Source organism: Heterodontus francisci, chromosome 10 (assembly GCF_036365525.1).
Source record: "Heterodontus francisci isolate sHetFra1 chromosome 10, sHetFra1.hap1, whole genome shotgun sequence".
In the NCBI taxonomy this organism is placed as follows: Eukaryota; Metazoa; Chordata; class Chondrichthyes; order Heterodontiformes; family Heterodontidae; genus Heterodontus; species Heterodontus francisci.
This window is the reverse complement of record NC_090380.1, coordinates 13,273,037-13,294,851: the sequence shown is the minus strand read 5'-3', so window position 1 is coordinate 13,294,851 and position 21,815 is coordinate 13,273,037. Positions and strand designations below refer to the sequence as shown.

General features: G+C 44.3%; 1 protein-coding gene across 1 annotated transcript in view; it reads left to right on the top strand.

The window, feature by feature from the left end:
- The window catches only part of mbtps2 (membrane-bound transcription factor peptidase, site 2), a 61,259-nt gene that overhangs the window by 15,027 nt on the left and 24,417 nt on the right, over positions 1-21,815 (top strand). Inside the window, exons 4-7 of the mRNA XM_068040123.1 lie at positions 2,282-2,385; positions 7,935-8,062; positions 8,180-8,298; positions 12,781-12,961. Of these exons, the coding sequence (XP_067896224.1) occupies positions 2,282-2,385; positions 7,935-8,062; positions 8,180-8,298; positions 12,781-12,961 (532 nt within the window). The remainder of the gene's footprint in view (positions 1-2,281; positions 2,386-7,934; positions 8,063-8,179; positions 8,299-12,780; positions 12,962-21,815) is intronic.

Sequence of the window (21,815 nt, the reverse complement as noted above, 5' to 3'; positions counted from 1 at the left end):
CATTGTAGACAGTGTAGGTGGAAGTTTAACATCACAAAGAGATATTGATGGATTAAGTGCATGGGAAAAACTATCAAATGGATTTCAATGTAGGTAAATGTGAGCTCATTCACTTTGGACCTAAAAAGGATAGAACAATGGTACTTTCTAAATGGTGAAAAGCTAGAAACAGTGGAGGTCCAAAGAGACTTGAGGGTCCAGGTACAGAGACCGTTAGAAAGTCATGAACATGAACAGAAAGTAATCAAGAAGACTAATGGTTTGCTGGCCTTTCTATCCAGAGGAATAGAATACAGGAGGTAGAAGTTATGCTTCAGCTCTACAAAGCCCTGGTTAGACCACACCTGGAATTCAGGGCACCACTCCTTAGGATGGATATGTTGGCTTTGGAGGGAGTGCTGAGTAGATTTACCAGAATAACACCTGAACTCCAAGGGTTAAATTACGAGGAGAGGTTACACAAAGTAGGTTTGTATTTCCCCCGAATTTAGAAGGTTAAAGGAGTGATATGATCAATCCTTTCAAGATATTAAGCGGAAGAGGGAAGATAGAGAGAAACTATTTCCACTGGCTGGGAAGCCTGGGACCAGGCAGAATAGTCTAAAAATTAGAGCCAGACCTTTCAGGAGTGAAATTAGGAAACGCTTCTACACACAAAGGGTGGTAGAAGTTTGGAACTCTCTTCTGCAAGTGGCAGTTGCTGCTAGATCAATTATAAATTTTAAATCTAAGATTAATAGATTTTTGTTATCCAAATGTATTAAGGGGTGTGGGGAAAAATGGAGTTAGGCCGCAGATCAGCCATGGAATGGATCGGGTGTGGGCGGTGTGGTGGTTAAATGGACTCCTTCTGTTTCTATATTCCATTGGGAATGCAGGATCATGAGGCCATTGGGGCTCCGAGATCTAATATTGTCTGTCTGTGAGGCTAGATCGCGAATTTCACCTGGGTTGCTGGACACAAAGGAACTGAGGTCCCAGAACTTTTTATCCTCACACATTCACAAACACACACTGCCAGCAGGGGTCATGGGATAGTGATTGGGTGTGGGACTCCGAGGTCAGGTGCCCTGCCCCTAAAGCTTCCCCCAACTCAGATCATTTAATTCAGTGCCAACCAGAGATCGATCTTGGGACCTTATTGTGCACAGTGCAGTACCTCAGCAAATGGGGCTTCTAGTCACTGAGTGGTTAGGGAGCTACACAATAAGAGGTTTTGGTCTTTGTGCCTTTGGTCTTAACCTTTGTGCTGCAGAGTCCGTAATTTTTGACATTAGGGCGGCACAGTGGCGCAGTGGTGAGCACCGCAGCCTCACAGCTCCAGGGACCCAGGTTCAATTCTGGGTACTGTCTGTGTGGAGTTTGCAAGCTCTCCCTGTGTCTGCGTGGGTTTCCTCCGGGTGCTCCGGTTTCCTCCCACCGCCAAAGACTTGCAGGTGATAGGTAAATTGGCTGTTATAAATTGCCCCTAGTGTAGGTAGGTGGTAGGGCATATGGGATTACTGTGGGGTTAGTATAGATGGGTGGTTGCTGGTCGGCACAGACTCGGTGGGCCGAAGGGCCTGTTTCTGTGCTGTATCTCTAAATAAATAAATAAATCCTTTAGTAGCACATGGAGGATAACAGAGAGAGGTCATTGTTTGTGCCTGATCTATCCTACAACAATCCCAAACTAATCCCACTCCCCACTCTCTCCCATAGCCCTGTGTCAATCCCAAACGAATCCCACTGCCCCACTCTCTCCCCAGAGCCCTGCATCAATCCCAAACTAATCCCACTGCCCAGTTCTGTCCCCTTAACCCTGTGTCAATCCCAAACTAATCCCACTGTCAAGCATTCCTTGGTGAATCCCCGTGTATATGGGGAAGCACTCACAGAGTGACAGCTATTCTATCTGTACAGGGATCTCCTGTTAATATGAAAGATCTGACACTTATAGCACCTTATACATTCTCAGGACATCCCAAAGTGATTCGCAGGCAATTATCACTCAAGCATTTTCATCTTCCTTTGCCTCAACACTGTTTATTTTTGTCTTAACACTAGAATAATCTGCCCATTAGTGTTTTTGAAGGCTTTGACATAAAAGGATCAAATAGCAGCTGATTTTGTTGGCTAACTGCATATGGAGTCTCTAATTAGTTTCAGTATACAGTCTGCTTAACTTGCAGGCAATTTTTGGTGCCAGTACAGATCGACAATTTTATACAGAGCAGATGAATATGGACCATGATATTAATTCTGGCAATAACTGTTTATTACATCCTGTTAACATCAACAGGTGCCTGGTGTTAACCTCCCGATCAGTCAGATGGTATACTTTTTCTCTGCGATTCTGATCAGCGGTGTCTTACATGAAATAGGCCATGGGGTGGCTGCAGTCAGGTACAGTCATTATTCATTCTGTTCATGCCCATTGCTTCTGTTAAGATTGGCACTATAAGGTGTTGAATTAGGTGGAATGTTCCGTTCTGCCAGGAACTTCAGAGGTGGTTGTTTTTGTATCTTTGATCTCTTCCCACGAGAATAGTTTGAAATAGTGGAAGGATTCACAGGCTGATTAACAATCTGACAGCCCGTGACATAAACATTTGCGCCACTCAAGTGCCAGGCAATGACCATCTCAAACAAGAGAGAATCTAACCGTCTCCCCTTAATGTTCAACGGCATTACCATCATTGAATTCACCACTATCAACTTCCTGGGTGTTAACATTGACCAGAAACTGAACTGGACCAGTCACATAAATGCTGTGGCTACAAGAGCAGGTCAGAGGCTGGGAACTCTGTGGCAAGTAATTCACCTCCTGTCTCTCCGAGGCTTGTCCACCATTTACAAGGCACAAGTCAGGAGTGTGATGGAATACTCTCCACTTGCCTGGATGGGTGCAGCTCCAACAACACTCAAGAAGTTTGACACCATCCAGGACAAAGCAGCCCGCTTGAATGGCACCCCATCCACCACCTTCAACATTCACTCCCTCCACCACCAACGCACAGTGGCAGCAGTGTGTACCATCTACAAGAGGCACTGCAGTAACTCACCAAGGCTCCTTCAACAGCACCTACCAAACCCGCGACCTCTACCACCTAAATGGACAAGGGCAGCAGATGCATGGGAACACCACCAGCTGCAAGTTCCCTCCCAAGCCACACACCATCCTGACTTGGAACTATGTCGCTTTTGCTTCACTGTCGCTGGGTCCTGGAACTCCCTTCCTAACAGCACTGTGGGTATACCTACACCCCAAGGACTGCAGCGGTTTAAGAAGGTTGCTCACCACCACCTTTTCAAGGGCAATTAGGGATGGGCAATAAATGCTGGCCTGGCCAACGACGCCCACATCCCATGAATGAATAATAAAACAAACACTCGTTCTGTGGCCGTAACCATCTTTATTCCAGCCATTAGGGTGTTTAGCCCTCTACAGGGGGGTGGTTTTCTGTGCTCCAACAATCCATAATGTTGGTGGGGGGCACCCACATCCCCCAGACGTGAGGACCCCAGTGGATGTCAGCCCAGAATTCAGAGCCAGAGCTTCGGTCTCCATTCACTGGGACTGTCTGGAGTGGGATTTGAGTGCTGTCCCTTCTGACCCAGAAGGAAATGGTACCTCTGAACCAAAGGCTTGCTTGCTTTGTCAGGGGTTATATGAAGTGAAGTACCTCTTTGACCAAGAATTTGGTCATCTGACCTAATATCTCCTTTTGTGGCTTAATGCCGTCCCTTGTTTTATAACACTCCTGTGAAACACCTGTTTTACTGCGTTAAAGGCGCTTTAGAACATCAGTTGTTGTTGTTCTGGGTGTTCCCCTGTAAACATACTTAAATTTCTCTGGCATCGTACCTCTAATTATCTCTGTCCATTCCTCTTCATTCTCCTGTATACAGTCCCTTCCTCTCAGAAGGAAGGTGGAAGTACCTTGGACAGTGAAAGTATTGATGCAGTCGGTAATGCTGGAATAATGGGTGACTTCAGCTAGCCCAATCTTTATTTTATTTTATTTAGAGATACAGCACTGAAACAGGCCCTTCGGCCCACCGAGTCTGTGCCGACCAACAACCACCCATTTATACTAACCCGACAGTAATCCCATATTCCCTACCACCTACCTACACTCGGAGCAATTTACAATGGCCAATTTACCTATCACCTGCAAGTCTTTGGCTGTGGGAGGAAACCGGAGCACCTGGCGAAAACCCATGCGTTCACAGGGAGAACTTGCAAACTCCACACAGGCAGTACCCAGAATTGAACCCGGGTCACTGGAGCTGTGCGGTGCTAACCACTGCGCCACTGTGCCGCCCTGGCATCTTAACTAGGCATGGCCTGATGGAGGTGTGAGGGCAGAATTTGACCTGGTTCTAGCATACTTTTTGACACGTGGAACCCACTTGGGTTTACTCCTGCTAGCAAACACAATGGGATTTCAGTTTGGGAGTAATGGAACCTCTGCGGATAAGCTCTCAAGTTATTTACAATCAAACTTGTGATCTTCTGTCTGTGGGCACCTGTAAAGACCAGAACAGAAGTACAAGATTTCAGGAAATCAAATCTAGTGGAGGGAGGAGGAAACTAAAGAAGACTAAGGTGGATCATTGAGAGGGGGTACTCGGTAACTAAAAAAGGGAAAAAAGTCATTAAAGCTATAGGCAAGAAATAGTATAAATCAGCAATCGGCAGGACGGATACAGAACTTAACTTGCAGAGAAGGGAGAAATACATTGTATAAAGCCAGCAGTGCTTTTTTGAAGAAATGTTTTTTGTTTACAAGTTTCTAAGGGCTTGGCCTGAGATGAGTTTCTGACCAACTCCGTAACATCGCCCAACTCGCACCCCCCACCCCCACTCAGCTCATCTGCTGCTGAAACTCTCATTCATGCCTTCGTTACCTCTAGACTTGACTATTCGAACACACTCCTGGCTGGTCTCTCACATTCTACTCTCCATAAACTTGAGGTCATCCAAAGTGCTGCTACCCATGTCTTTACTTGCACCAGGTTCCATTCCCCTATCACCCCTGTGCTCACTGACCGACATTGGCTCTCGGTCAAGCAACAGCTCAGTTTTAAAATTCTTGTCCTTATTTTCAAATCCCTCCATGGCCTTGTCCCTCCCTATCTCTGTAATCTCCTCCAGTTCCACAGCCCTCCGGGATATCTGCACTCGTTTAATTCTGGCCTCTTGTGCACCCTTGATTTCAGTCACTCCACCATTGGTGGCTGTGCCTTCAGCTGCCTGCGCCCTAAGCTCTGGAATACCCTCCCTACACCACTCCGCATTTTTGCCTTGTGTTCCTCTTCTAAAACACTTATTAAAACCTACATTTTGACCAAGCTTTTGCCCATCTACCCTCATATCTCCTTACGTAGCTTAGTGTCTAATTTTGGTTTATAATGCTTCTGTGAAGCGTCTTGGGACGTTTTATTACATTAAAGGCACTATATAAATACATGTTGTTGTTGAATAGTTGCTTATTTTTGCTATATGGTGGAGCCATATTACAGCCCCAAAATACCTGTGATGAGTTATTTGATGATTTGAAAGAGCTGCAGACTTCACAAGTCCCTTGAGCTAGATCTGAGGGTACTGAAGGAAACCTAGGGAGGGAATTTGTTTAGGGAAGGTCTGGGTGTGGTGACACTGGGTTTACCGAGGTAGCCTTGTTGGGGACTTGGGAGATACTGCATGAGCAAACTTAGCAAGTACATGTAAAAAGGGTGGCAGTGGGGAATACTGAGGAACAAATATTAGCCAGTTAACTGCAGACTAGATGGCCATACTCCAGTCTGAGCTCAGTACTGCAGTGCAGTGATAGGATAATGTCAAACAGGCAACCTGGGTCTAAGATGGCAGGGGCCGAACTGACCAACAGCTTTGGGACATTTCTGATAAAAATAGAGAGTGGAAGTTCCTGCAATGTGCCTGGATTTCTGGAAGGACCATTGGAAAAGTCCCATATGAAAGAGCACTATTTAAACTAAAATCCAGGGTAGAATGTGGGGTTGGGTATGGAATCAGACATTTAAAAAAAAGCGAACCTAGAGGAATGTGGCAATGGAGTTCAGTTCATGGATCTTCATATCTATCAAAATAAATGAGCTGGATGCAGTACGCAAGCTTGTTAAATTTGCAGACGAGACTAAAATTGGGAGCGCAGTAAAGATGGAGGAAGCAGGTAAGGTTTTCCGGAATGAGTTTGACCTGTTATGTAATGGACAGGGAAATGGCAAATGAAATTGAGACCAAGTGCAGAGTATTGCAAGTTGGAGTAAAGAATAGATTTCATTTTTGTCCACTGATGGGAATGGAATTAGCCAAGAGAGAGACTGAAAGAGCCCTGATGCGATTGAAGGCGATTTACTTTCACTGTCAATACAACGTGGAAATGCAGCTCCAACAAACAAAATGAAAAGTTGGAATACCAAGATAGTCTTAGTTGACAGGAGGAGGCACTGGGCAGAACTCACAGGGTTTTCGCCGGGTGCTCCGGTTTCCTCCCACCACCAAAGACTTGCAGGTTGATAGGTGAATTGGCCATTGTAAATTGCCCCTAGTGTAGGTAGGTGTTAGGGAATATGGGATTACTGTAGGGTTAGTATAAATGGGTGGTTCTTGGTCGGCACAGACTTTGATGGGCCGAAGGGCCTGTTTCAGTGCTGTATCTCTAAATAAATAAAATAAAATAAAAAATACTGTGGCAGCTTTGCTTGTTGTAGTTCAAAAGGAGACGTGCATAGATTGGAGAGGCTGTGGTGAAGAGTATCAGGAAGGATCTCAACTGTAAAGGGATGAGCTTTGAAAGAAGATAGTAGAAGCTCAGAGCTCTACAGTATAGAGAAAAGGTGATTAAAGGCCACCACAGCAAAGTATTAAATGATATCAATTAGGTGAACCTCGAACTAGGAATTAGGAAGGCAAATGGAATGTTGGTGTTTATTGCAAGTGGAATAGAGTATAAAAGTAGGGAAGTTTTACTGTAGCTGTACAGGACCTTGGTGAGACCACATCTGGAGTAGTGTGTGCAATTTTGGTCTCCTTATTTGAAAAGGAGTTCAGAAAAGGCTCACTCTACTAATTCCGGGGATGAAGGGCTTATTTTATGAAGAAAGGTTGAACAGGTTGGGCCTATACCCATTGGAGTTTAGAAGAATGAGAGGTGATCATATTGAAACATATAAGATCCTGAGGGGACTTGACAGAGTGGATAGGGAGACTGATTCCTCTTGTGAGGGAGACTAGAGCTAGGGGACACAGTTTAAGAATAAGAGATCTCCCTTTTAAGACAAGGAGATTTCTGAGATTAGGAGATTTTTTTTATTTCAAAGGGTCATTAGTCTGGGGAACTCTCTTCCCCAGAACGCAGTGGAATATGGGTCATTGAATTTATTCAAGGCTGAGTTAGATAGAATTTTGATAGACAAGAGAGTCAAGGGTTATGGGGGGCAGACAGGAAAGTGGAGTTAAGGCCAGAACGAGATCAGCCATGATCTTATTGACTGGCAGAGCAGCTTCGAACGGCCAAATGGTCTACTCCTGCTCCTAAATCCTATCTTCCTATGAACTTTAAGGTTAGTCAGACCAATAGGACAAGAGGACCTGAATTTAAAGTGATGAAAAATACATTTAAAACCTACATTGGAAATACTGTCTTTACTCAGAGGGTGCTGAACATGTGGAAAAACCTAAAGACATGAAACCAGAGGCACTGGGGAGTTCAACCTGAAGTTAGATTTGGGTTGAGTTTAAAATACTGGAGGGATAAACCCAAGGGGCTGAATGACCTTTTCTGATCCTTGGCTTTTACATTCTTGAATAGCTCAGCAATTCAGCCATTCTTAGTACTGTTTGTTCAACGTTGAACTGCCATTTGTTATGAGAGAATTGTTGTGATGTTGAATTTTAACGGTAGTTTTTTTCCCCCACTGAGCAGGGAACAAGTGAGATTTAATGGCTTTGGAGTGTTCATTTTCATAGTCTACCCCGGGGCCTTTGTTGACCTCTACACAAATCATTTACAGTTGATATCGCCAATCCAACAACTCCGAGTATTCTGTGCAGGTAAATCTTACCTCTCCGTTTATTTTGGTTGGGAAGAGTTCAGTTGTGTTCAAGACTGGCGTAATTGTCTTAGACATCAAATCTAAAGAGGATTATTTTTCCTTTCTACTTTGACAGGCGTGTGGCACAACTTCATCCTGGCATTGATGGCTTTGCTCATCCTGTACTCACTGCCACTCTTCCTCTTTCCTCTGTACTATACAGGAATTGGGGCACTGGTCACTGAACTCACAGAGGTAATTCATTCATCATCTGAACAAAAGCTGGAGGGAGTTGTAATCACCTCTGGGTATCCGGTGTAGTGTGGCCATTACTGTATTTACAGTATTGTCTAATGTCACATGGAGGAAACTATTATATCTTACATGGCCTCAGACAGGGAATGATGAACAGATTTGAGAATGAGGAGACAATAACTATAATGTTCCAGTCTGCACAGGATGTTTCGACCTAACATTTAAAGGTTTTCCCACTTTGTTCCCTTTTGTTCATGAGCCTCAAATTTGGTCCATATTTAAGTTATAAACAAAAAGCTTGCATTTATATAGTGCCTTTCAGGACTTGGTTTAATGCCTCATTCAAAAGACAGAACCTCCAACAGTGCAGTACTCCCTCAGTGCTGCACTGGAGTGTCAGCTTAGATTATGTGCTCAAGCTTGCGGACTGGGACTTGAACCCACAATTCAGAGATAAGAGTGTTGAGGTAGTGTAGTAGCACAGGGCAGTGCCACCTTTAAGGATTTGCTAATGGCAACCTCCCAAATCTTTCCCTCTTCTAAACAGCATGGGTCAATCCATAGTTCTGTTTATCAGCAACAGGGTTTTTTGTTGCCTTGTAGCAACGGCTTGTGTTTTTTTTCCCATATTTACCGAACCAGTTACCCTTAGCCCCATTTTCCTGTTGCTGTGTCTGAATCAAGTTAGTATCAATTGGAAAGCAACGGAGCACGGAAACAGTTTGAGCTGACTCGCTGCAAAGACCATAAAGTCTTCATCGAGATCTGCCAGGGTTCCCCCAAATCCCCAAAAGTAAATTCAGCAGATGTTTAATCTAAACAGAAAATGCTGGAAATACTCAGCAGGTCTGGCAGCATCTGTGGAGAGAGAAACAGAGTTAACGTTTCAGGTCAGTTGTGATGAAAGGTCACAGACCTGAAACGTTAACTCTGTTTCTTTCTCCACAGATGCTGCTAGACCTGCTGAGTATTTCCAGCACTTTGTTTTTATTTCAGATTTCCAGCATCCACAGTATTTTGTTTTTATATTAGAAAATTTAATCTATCCTTGCCTTCTCCATTTTCCATGCAATATTCCTTGCCCTGATACTTGCAATGACCCAGCAAATTAGGAGGCATGAATTGTCAAACTGTTATGCATTCTTACAGACCTCGATAGTGTCCCCGCTGGTCATTTATCTCATTGCTATTTGTCGAACCCCGACTGTGCGCATTACTGCTACTGGTCCACTTCCTGATAGAACATCAATGACTAGACTTCTGAAGTAACCTGCTTTGGGATGCATTGAGGACGTGAAAGATGCTATATAAATGCAAGTTTGTTCTTGTTCATATTTCACTATCTCTGTAACTCCACTACAGAGTGTGAATTTTTTTGTCGAAATTGCAGTTGTTTTGAATTTGATCATCTTGGCCCCAGTCTTGATTAATGACTTCAGTTGCCATTACTAAGATCAATTAGGAAATAAAACGCCTTTGCAACAATTAAATAGTTACCCTTAGTTTGCTGTCCAACCAAATGTAATGCCTTCCTGTGCCTAGCAATGGCCTACTTTGAGGGTTGACTAGATTAACCAGGTGAGCACCTCATCTATCAGGTGCATGGCCTTTCAAAACTCTACAAGTCCGGGGCAGGATAACATCTTTTGTCAGAGGATTTGGCACCATTGACTTCACAACATGCATAGGAGGAGGCCATTCAGTCCGTTGAGCCTGTTCTACCATTCAGTTAGCTTATGGTCGATCTGTAGCTTAACTCCATCTAACCACTTTGGTTCTGTAACCCTTAATACTCTTACCTAACAAAAACCTACCAATCTCAGTTTTGAAATTTTCAATCGACATTATAAAGCTTGGTGGGAAAGTAAGAGGTAAGTAAAGAGGTTGCAAAGGGATATAGACTGGTAAAGTGATTGGGCACGAAGGCGGCTGATAGCATATAATGTGGGGAAATGTGAAATTAATCACTTTGGTAGGGTAAATGGAAAAACAGAATTTTTTTTTTAAAGTGAGTGACTAGTAAATGTTAATATGCAGAGATGTGGGTATCCTTGTACACAAATCACAGAAAGTTAACATGCTGGTACAGCAAGCAATTAGGGAGGCAAATGATATGCTACCCTTTATTACAAGGGAGTTGGAGCACAAGAGTAAGGAAGTCTTGCTAGAGTTGTACAGGGCTTTTGTGAGACTACATCTGACATACTGTGTAGGGGGTGCAAGAGCAGAGGGACCTGGGTGTATATGTGCATAAGTCATTGAAGGTGACAGGACAGGTTGAGAGAGAGGGTAATAAAGCATACAATATACTGGGCTTTATTAATAGGGGCACAGAGTACAAGAGCAAGGAGGTTACGTTGAACTTGTATAAGACACTAGTTCAGCCTCAGCTGGAGTATTGTGTCCAGTTCTGGGCACTGCCTCCTAGAAAATATGTGAAGGCATTGGAGAGAGTACAGAAAAGGTTCACAAGTGTAGTTCCAGGGATGAGGAACTTCAGGTACGAAGACAGATTGGAGAAGTTGGGACTGTTTTCCTTGGAGAAGAGAAGGCTGAGAGGTGATTTGATAGATGTATTCAAAATCATGAGGGGTCTGGACAGAGTTAAGAGGGGTAAACTGTTCCCACTGGTGAAAGGATCGAGAACGAGAGGGCACAGATTTAAAAGTGATTGGCAAAAGAAACAAAAACGATATGAGGAAAAACTTCTTCACAAAGCGAGTGGTTAAGGTCTGGAATGCACTGCCTGAGTGTGTGGTGAAGGCATGCAAAAAGGACTTAGACTGTTATCTGAAAAGGAAGAATGTGCAGGGTTATGGGGAGAAGGCAGAGGAATAGCATTAAGTGAATTGTTCATTTGGAGAGCTGGTGCAGCCACGATGGGCCGAATGGCCTCCTTCTGCGCTGCAATAATTCTGTGATTCTGTGTACAGTTTTCGTCTTCTTACCGAAGGAAGGATATACTTGCCTTAGAGGGTGTGCAACAAAAAGGTTCACTAGACTGATCCCTGGAATGAGAGGGCTGTCCTACGATTGAGTAGAATGAGCCTATATTCTGTAGAGTTTAGAAGAATGAGAAGTGATCACGTTGAAACATATAAAATTCTTAGCGAGCTTGACAGGGTAGATGCTGAGAGGCAATTTCCATTGGCTGGAGAGTCTAGAACCAGGAGCGTAGTCTCAGGTTAAGAAGACAGCTATTTTGGGCTGAGAATAGGAGAAATTTCTTCACTCAGAAGGTTGTGAATCTTTGGAATTCTCTACCCCAGAGAGTTGTGGATGCTCCGTCGAATAGTATATTCAAGACTGAAATTGATAGATCTTGGCCACTAAGGGAATCAAGGGATATGGGGATCAAGGGAATGCACTTCCTGAGTGTGTGGTGAAGGCGGCACAGTGGCGCAGTGGTTAGCACCGCAGCCTCACAGCTCCAGTGACCCGGGTTCAATTCTGGGTACTGCCTGTGTGGAGTTTGCAAGTTCTCCCTGTGTCTGCGTGATTTTTCTCCGGGTGCTCCGGTTTCCTCCCACAGCCAAAAGACTTGCAGGTTGATAGGTAAATTGGCCATTATAAATTGCCCCTAGTGTAGGTAGGTGGTAGGGGAATATAGGGACAGGTGAGGATGTGGTAGGAATATGGGATTAGTGTAGGATTAGTATAAATGGGTGGTTAATGGTCGGCACAGACTCGGTGGGCCGAAGGGCCTGTTTCAGTGCTGTATCTCTAAATCTAAATCTAAAGGGATAATGATAATGATCTGATGAAAGGTCACTGACCTGAAACGTTAACTGTGTTTCTCTCTCCACAGATGCTGCCAGACCTGCTGAGTATTTCCAGCATTTGTTTTTATTTCAGATTTCCAGCATCTGCAGTATTTTGCTTTTATTATTATTATGGGGATTAAGGGATATGGGGATCGGGCAGGAAAGTGGAGTTGATGCAAAAGTTCAGCCATGGTCTTGTTGCATGGCAGAGCAGCCTCGATGGGCCTGTCCTGCTCCCATTTCTCATGTTCTTGTGACCCGCAGCCTCAGCAGCTTTTTGGGGAAGAGTTTTCCAGATTTTCACACCCTTTATGTGAAGGAAGTTCTTCCTGGCATCACCCTGAACAGCCTAACTCTAATTTTAAGATTGCATCCCCTTGTTTTAGACTCTGTCCACTAGAGAAAATAGTTTCTATGCACCTTAACAAATCCTTTAATTATCTTAAACACCTCAATTAGATTACCCCCTTAATCTTCGGTACACAAAGGAATGCAAGCCTGGTCTATTCAACCTTTCCTGAGATGCAGTGCCCAGAACTGAGCAGAGTACTCCAGGTGGGGTCTGACCAGAGCTTTCACAACTGTAACATAATTTCCACTCCTTTGTATCGCAGCCCCTTTGACTTGTCCGCAAACTTGATGTTCAACAGATGTGTGGTGTGCTCCACGTAAGAGAAACTGTTGGTATGTTTAATCACATTTACCTTCTGCTTCCCAGAATTCCCCAGCCAGTGGACCCAGAGGACTGTTTGTGGGCGATGCTGTTAAATATGTGGAAAACTGTTCAGTTTACAGTGTGGAGGATTGGCACAAGTGCATTGAAGAGATCTCGGTGAAACCACAGACTGGATACTGTGTCAATGAGGCAAACCTGCAGCATCTGAGCTCTGTCGGCCGAGGTACTGATATGCGATACTTAGTAAGGTGTAGACGCAGGTCAGGCAGCATCTGTGAAGAGAAAACAGTTAACAGTTTCAAATTGATGACCTTTCAACAGAACTGTAAGATGTTAGTGATAAACAGCTTTAAGCAAGTGAAACACCTGGGGAAAGGACGGCAATGGAAGAACAACAGGGAAGGTCTGTGATAGGGTGGAGGGCAGGAGAGATTAAATGACAAAAGGCATGTGGTGGTGCAAGACAAAAGGGGTGATAATAGGACATGTGAAGAAACAAAAGATGGGTCTAGAGGAGGGAAGCATGGTAAATCTAGCAAAGAGAAGGCTCCCATAACCTGGGAATGTGGAGGAATAAAGGCAGGTCGACCCCAGGCATGTGGATATTAACATTCAGCTTAACGGCTTTAAATCTTAACCACTGCTTCCATTTCCTCTCAGAATCAGGTACCACTGGGAGTGGAGAGATGTAGGCTGGTGCCTGGAGTGGAGATCCCCTGTCGGTACACGACCACCGAGGCCATCCAAACCTCTGGGCTACACCTACCTTCCTTCTGCCACATTCCTGGTGCACAGCAACCCTCTCTGCATTGTCAGATTGGCCACGTTTCCCTCTCCCTCTGCTATTCTACTCTAACAATTTACACCTACCATTCTCTCAGGTGGATGTAAAAGATCCCATGGCCCTATTCGCAAAAGAGCAGGGAGTTCACCCCGGTGTCCCAGCCAATATTTATCCCTCAATTAACATCACTAAAACAGATTATCTGGTCCTTTGTGGCCAGTGAAATGCTGTGTTATGTGGGCTTAGGTTTTTCTGATATTGACATGTCCAGCCATTGGAATCTTGTGGACTATTCTCAATATTTTCCTACGGTACCTCAGCGGCACCACTACCTGTTGAACCACTGTCCACTTTTTGTCTGTGAGGCGGTCTCCACTTCCTCATCAGCATCTCATTCTTTAAATATTAGAACGCTGGAACTCCCTCTTCTTCAACTTCACTTTGGGCAGTCTGTGCTAACCTTTTTAACCCTGGGTCGGCTTGCTGAGTCTCGACCAAGGAAGACCTGTTTAATCCATCCTTTGGGTCCTCTAACTTCCCAAAGAAGGCTTCAGTTAACAGTAGGGTCATCTGTCTGCAGTGCCAGTTCAGCCTCCTCTGACGGAGCTTGTTTGACCATGGACCGGATCACCACACAGTCAGGAAGAATGCCCAGGGACCTTTTCCTGTAACTGCTCTGTCTCCCTGACCTCTTTCGGTCTCTCTAAAACCATTGGGGAAGCTACCATCTTTGCCCCCACCAGATCATTACCCAGGAGCAGGTCGACCCTGTCCATAGGTATACTAGGGACAATCCCCACAGTTACCGGTCCTGAAACAAGGTCACACTTCAGGGCATCCGATATAAAGGTATGGGCATATAACTTCCCCCAATACTGTTAACTAGCACTTTAGCATTCAATGCACTCTCTAGGGGAAAGGTTATGCCTTTTCACAGCAGAAGGGATTGGGTGGCCCCTGTGTCCCTAAGTATGACTATGGGCTTACTTGCCTCACTCGAGGGGTATGGGTCACTTTTCCTCGGGACACAAAATCCTGGTTAATCTCAGGGATTTTGTTTAAGTTTTCTCGGCAGTAGGTTTTACTGTCACAGTTAAAGCCACAGCCTGGTCTGCTGTGGTTTCAATCAGGGCCCCTTTTCCTGCACTGGTCTGGTGTACTCTGATTAAACATAGGAACATAGGAATGGAAGTAGGCCATTCTGCCTGCCCCATTATTCAATACGATTATGGCTGATCATCCACTTCAATGCCTTTTTCCCACACTATCCCCACATCCCTTTATGTTATTTGTATTTAGAAATCTGTCAATCTCTACTTTAAACATACTCAATGACTGAGCTTCCACGGCCCTCTGGGGTAAAGAATTCTAAAGATTCACAACCCTTTGCATAAAGAAACCTCTCTGTCCTGAGTGGCTTCCCCCTTATTTTGAAATTGTGTCCCCTGGTTCTAGTCTCCCCAACCGGGGGAAACATCTTAACTGCATCGACCCTGTCTATCCCTTTAAGTATTTTGTAGATTTCATTCTTTGAAACTCTAGAGAATACAGGCCCAGTTTCCCCAATCTTGCCATCCCGGGAACAAATCTGGTGAATCTTTGTTGCATACCCTCTATGGCAATAATATCCTTTCTAAGGCAAGGGGAACAAAACTACACACAGTACTCCAGGTGCAGTATAACCAAGGTTCTATACAATTGAAGCAATTGTACTCCTGTACTCAAATCTTCTTGCGATAAAGGCTAGCATACCATTCGCCTTCCTAATTGCTTGCTGCACCTGCATGTTAGCTTTCAGTGACTTATTGACAAGGACGCCAAGGTCCCTTTGTACATCTACACATTCTAATCTCTTACTATTTAAGAAATACTCTGCACATCTGTTCCTCCTACCAAAGTGGATAACATCACATTTCTCCACAATTTATTCCATCTGCCACGTTCTTGCCCACTCACTAAGTCTGTCCCTTGAAGCCACTTTGCATCTTCCTCACAACACACGATGCCACCTAGTTTTGTGTCATCCGCGAACTTGGAAATACTACATTTAGTCAGGAATTAGGAGCAGGAGTAGGCCATGGCCCTTCGAGCCTGCTCCACCATTCAATAAGATCATGGCTGATCTGGTTGTGGTCTCAACTTCACTTTCCTGTCTGCCCCCACCCCATAACCCTTGACTCCCTTGTCTATCAAAAATCTAACTCAGCCTTGAATAAGTTCAATGACCTACTCCACTGCTTTCTGGGGAAGAGAATTCCACAGACTAACGACTCTTTGAGGAAAAGAAATTCTCCTCACCTCCGTCTGAAAAGGGAGACTGCTTATTCTTGATCTGTGTCTCCTAGTTCTCAGCTCCCCCCAAACCTATGGGTTTTCCCCGTAACTTCCAGCAGTCAGCTTGAAGGTGACCTGCCTCGTTACAATAGATACGTACAGGCTTTCGGGTGTCACTCCTGTTCTCAGCACCTTCCTTTTTGGCCTGAGGAGGGCGCCCTGTGTTACCAGCTCTCTCTTCTTACCCATGGCTGTTCATCCTCCTATCACCTTCCACCTTCTACCCTTTTCAGGTTTTTGGAGGTGACTAGGGAAGGGTTTCCCTTGGGGAAAAAGCTTGTGAACAAGTGTATAATCATCAGCCAGGATTGCTGCCTGTCTCGCTCTTGGAAACTTTTGTTCCTCCATGTGTTTTTTTATGGAAAGGGGAAGCGAATTTTTGAACTCCTCGAGGAGGATCAACTCTCTGAGGTTTTCATAGGTGGACTCTATCTTAAGTGCCCATATCCATTGGTCGAAAGCAAGCTGCTTAACTTTCAAACTCAAGATAAGTTTGCTCAGGCTGCTTTTGGAGGGTTCGGAATTTTTGATGGTACTGTTATGACTGACCGCTCCCGTCAAAGCCCCAATCAAAATATACGATTCTGATTGTGGTGGGAGAAATGCACTGTTAATTCAATCCTATCCCTCCGCAGATCGCCCAACATATTTTAAACTTTCCAAATTAAAGAAAGACCCCGCCAAATTGTACCATCTATTAACCCCTGATTGAGGCGAACCAAACCAGGTATCTTTAAATCAACAAATTAGCCGTTTAATTAGAAAAATTAAATCCTTAAACACTATGAAGATATAAACAACATTTAAAATCAAAAAAATTAAGAGTCCTTGCAAATTTATGCTCCTGCCAGAGGTGAGAAAAGTCCAAGGTTGCTTGAAGTCCTCACAGCCGTCCTATGGTTCTTCAAAGGTTCTTCAACAGTAGAACAGTCCATAGTCTAATTCCAGTCGTAAGTGATGCTTTCCTTCTCCAGGGATGAGTTTCAACAATTAATGACTTGCAAACACTTTTAAGTGAATCATTTTGGCTTCAGAATTTTTGAGGGATAATAGATTGTTACAGTCTAACTTCCCTTCCTTCAGTTTAAATTATCAGAGATCTCTGTTTTGGCTTGACCTTTTTAGAATTTTGAGAGATAATAATAAACAGACTAAATTCTCTTCCTTCAGTTGAAATGGTCTGTTTCTCCTATCAGGTGCTAACACACAGCTGTCTGTCTGTGTCTCTGCTGTTAGAACAGACTGTTTGCACTCTAAGCCAGTTCAAAATTAAATTGTAACAAATGTATCTCTCGATGCTCAGTCCGAGTGGCTGTATCCAAGGCAATGAGAATGCACCCTTTGAATCGCAGTCTCCAAATGGCTGTGTCCAAGGCAACTAGAATGCATTCTTTGACTCAGTCTTTAGAGCTTGCTGCTTTAAAGCAGTACAGCTTTTTTCTAGGCTTAAAGTCATACCGCATTCTTCCCGGAAAAGAAAACTATAGGATCATAACAGTACGCCTCTGGTACTAGCTCCTATGCGCCAAGGATAGTATTTTTAGTTATCTCATAAACCTTATGGGCTTTTCCTGTTAGTTTGCTTTGCAATAACAGTGTACAGCTCTCTGCCGGCCACTTCAGCGGTTTTGCAAGCTTTTCAAAAGAGATGAAAAATGCTTCCACATCCCCCTCATTGAACTTTGGTATCAACTGGAAAAACTTTAATAGCTCAGCACTCGGTCCTGAGCTAGGGGTAGTTCCCTTACTAACAGTGCCTTCACCGGCTACATTGGGTTTTTCCCTATTCAGTTTGAGCTGCCTTAACCTGAATTTCCTCTCTTCCTACCATTCCTGGAATTCTCTTTTTCCCTTTCCTGGAATGCTCTCTCCTCTTTTGAATTCTTTGAAGATGTGACAAAACACATTGATGAAGGAAGAGCAGTGGATGTGGTGTATATGGATTTTAGCAAGGCGTTTGATAAGGTTCCCCATGGTAGGCTCATTCAGAAAGTAAGGAGGCATGGGATACAGGGAAGGTTGGCTGTCTGGATACAAAATTGGCTGGCCCATAGAAGACAGAGGGTTGTAGTAGATGGAAAGTATTCAGCCTGGAGCTCGGTGACCAGTGGTGTTCCGCAGGGATCTGTTCTGGGACCTCTGCTCTTTGTGATTTTTGTAAATGACTTGGATGAGGAAGTGGAAGGCTGGGTTAGCAAGTTTGCCGATGACAGGAAGATTGCTGGAGTTGTGGATAGTGTGGAAGGCTGTTGTAGGTTGCAACGGGACATTGACAGGATGCAGAGCTGGGCTGAGAAGTGGCAGATGGAGTTCAACCTGGAAAAGTGTGAAGTGATTCATTTTGGAAGGTCGAATTTGAATGCAGAATACAGGCTTAAAGACAGGATTCTTGGTAGTGTGGAGGAACAGAGGGATCTTGGGGTCCATGTCCATAGATTGCTCAAAGTTGCCACCCAAGTTGATAGGGTTGTTAAGAAGGCATATGGTGTGTTGGCTTTCATTAACAGGGGGATTGCGTTTAAGAGCCGCAAGGTTATGCTGCAGCTCTATAAAGCCCTGGTTCGACCACACTTGGAATATTGTGTTCAGTTCTGGTCGCCTCATTATAGGGAGGATGTGGAAGCTTTAGAGAGGGTGCAGAGGAGATTTACCAGGATGCTGCCTGGACTGGAGGGCATGTCTTACGAAGAAAGGTTGAGGGTGCTAGGGCTTTTCTCATTGGAACGAAGAAGGATGAGAGGTGACTTGATAGAGGGGTACAAGATGATGAGAGGCATAGATAGAGTGGATAGCCAGAGACATTTTCCCAGGGTGGAAAGGGCTATCACCAGGGGGCATAATTTTAAGGTGATTGGAGGAAGGTTTCGAGGAGATGTCAGAGGTAGGTTCTTTACACAGAGAGTGGTGGGTGCGTGGAATGCACTGCCTGCGGTGGTAGTAGAAGCAGATACATTCGGGACATTTAAGCGACTCTTGGATAGGTACATGGATGATAGTAGAATGAAGGGTATGTAGGTAGTTTGATCTTAGAGTAGGTTAAAGGTTCGGCACAACATCTTGGGCCGAAGGGCCTGTACTGTGCTATACTGTTCTATGTTCTATGTTCTTTCTCTCTCTGGAAAGCTCTTTCTTTTTCTTGGAATTCTAATTCTGGTCTCCTCTGTTCTAGCGGTATCTTAGCTAATGTTACTTTGTCTGTTTCAGATTCTGTCCTGTTTCCGGTTCTTCAGTGTCAATTTTAAAATGGTTGGCCATAAATTTTAGGATTTCGGGCTTCCTAGGAATTGGACGGATAGTAATCCCTAACTGCCCAGCTACATTCCTCAATTCTTCAACATATAGGGCTTTTAACCTGGCCCAAGTTACTTCACTGTTCCAGGAAGGTACTGTCCTCGAATGTGGACATTTTAGTACTCTAGCACAGAAAATCACAAGAAAACCTGTATTGAAGTTTTTTAAATACTGCGAGGGATCAATTTGGTTGCCCGCTTCCAATTTCCCTTTTGTCTTTTGGTTTGATTCCAGACTTGAGCATCCAAATTTCTGTTGCGATCAAGTGAGATGGGGCCGAAGGGTTTCCCTCTTTTCCGTCTCCTTGTTTCACCACAACACATTTAATTCTTTCTTAAAGTGGATGTACTGGCCATTTCAGTGGGTGTTTGATTACTTACTTGCTATGGTCATAACAAGAACCAATTAGACAGCTTTTCTTGAGTTTCACAAAGAGGTTAACTTTATTGTACCTAAATCGAACTAATAAAAATAATAAACTACCCGCCAACTTTCCCTCACACATGCACACACTAGAGGTTTACATGCACACAAATAGGTTACAGAGTGGGGAAAGATAGATTGCTTAAGTTAGACCCCATAGAGAAAGAGGGTATACAGTCTGTGAGGTTTGGTGATTCAGCTGGCTTCCAACTGAATTTGGTGGTCCTGAGACTTTTAGTTTGAAGAAGTAGATGACTGGTTCGGTGGGTCTCTTGGAGAAAGAAATATCGATGATTTCCTTCAACAGGGTTTCAGATTGTAGCTGGAGTATGCAAATGTAGTCAGTCAGTAGGCAGGATTTGAAGCTTGCAAGCTGGAATGGAGAGAGAGAGAGAGAGACCCCACTTGGGTCTGCACATGTCAGAGTCCAGATGCTTCTCTGCATGCCGCAGGATAGAGGTAGTTATGGAAAAGGACAAAGATGGACCAGAAATAAAGGTACAGAATTGGGGGAAGGCCGAATTTAATATGATAAAACAGGATCTGGCCAAAGTGGACTGGGAGCAGCTACTTGTAGGAAAGTCTACAGTGGGAGTCATTCAAAGAGGAAATAGTGAGAGCTCAGAGCCAACATGTACCTGTTAAGGTGAAGGGTAGGACCAATGTCCAGGGAACCCTGGATGTCAAGGGATATAGAGGATTGGATCAGGAAAACAAAGGAGGCTGATGGCAGATTCAAAGCGCTGAAAACAGCAAAGGCCCTAGAGGAGTATAGGAAGTGTAGGGGGGTACTAAAAAAAGTAATTCGGAGAGCGAAGAAGGGACATGAAAAAACACTGGTAGGCAAGATAAAGGAAAATCCTAAGGCATCTTATAAGTATATTAAGGGCAAGGGGATAAGCAGGGAAAGAGTAGGGCCCATTAGGGACCAAAGTGGCAATCTGTGTGTGGAGCCGGAGGACATAGGTGAGGTTTTAAATGATTACTTTTCATCTGTGTTCACTATGGAGAAGGACTATGTAGGTGTACAGATCAGGAAGGGGGATTGTGATATACTTGAACAAATTAGCATGGTAAGGGAGGAAGTATGAGCTGTTTTAGCAGGCTTAAAAGTGGATAAATCCCCAGGCCCAGATGAAATGTATCCCAGGCTGTTATGTAAGGCAAGGGAGGAGATAGCAGGGGCTCTGACACAAATTTTCAAATCCTCTCTGGCCACAGGAGAGGTACCAGAGGATTGGAGGACAGTGAATGTGGAACCATTATTCAAGAACGGTAGCAGAGATAAACCAGGTAATTACAGGCCAGTGAGTCTAACAACAGTGGTTGGGAAACTATTGGAAAAAATTCTGTGGGACAGGATTAATCACTACTTGGAGAGGCAGGGAGTAATCAGGGATAGTCAGAATGGCTTTGTCAGGGGGAGATCATGTCTAACTAACTTGATTGAATTTTTCAAGGTGGTGAATAGATGTGTAGATGAGGGTAAAGCATCTGATGTAGTCTACATGGACATCAGTAAGGCTTTTGATAAGGTCCCGCATGGGAGATAAGAAAGTAAGAGCCCATGGGATCCAGAGCAATTTGGCAAATTGGATCCAAAATAGACTTAGTGGCGGGAGGCAGAGGGTGATGATTGAGGGTTGTTTTTACAAGTAGAAGTCTGTGACCAGTGGTGTACCACAGGGATCGGTGCTGGGACCCTTGCTGTTTGTAGTGTACATTAATGATTTAGACGTGAATATAGGAGGTATAATCAGTAAGTTCGCAGATGACACGAAAATTGGTGGTGTCGTAAATAGTGAGGAGGAAAGCTTTAGATTGCAGGACGATATAGATGGGCTGGTAAGATGGGCAGAGCAGTGGCAAATGGAATTTAACCCTGAGAAGAGTGAGGTGATCGATTTTGGTAGGACTAACAAGGCAAGGGAATATACAATGGATGGTAGGACCCTAGGAAGTACAGAAGGTCAGAGGGACCTTGGTGTACTTGTTCATAGATCACTGAAGGCAGCAGCACAGGTGGATAAGGTGGTTAGGAAGGCATATGGGATACTTGCCTTTATTAGCCGAGGCATAGAATATAAGAGCAGGGAGGTTATGGTGGAGCTGTATAAAACGCTAGTTAGGCCACAGCTGGACTACTGTGTACAGTTCTGGTCACCACACTATAGGAAGGATGTGATTGCACTGGAGAGGATGCAGAGGAGATTCACCAGGATGTTGCCTGGACTGGAACATTTCA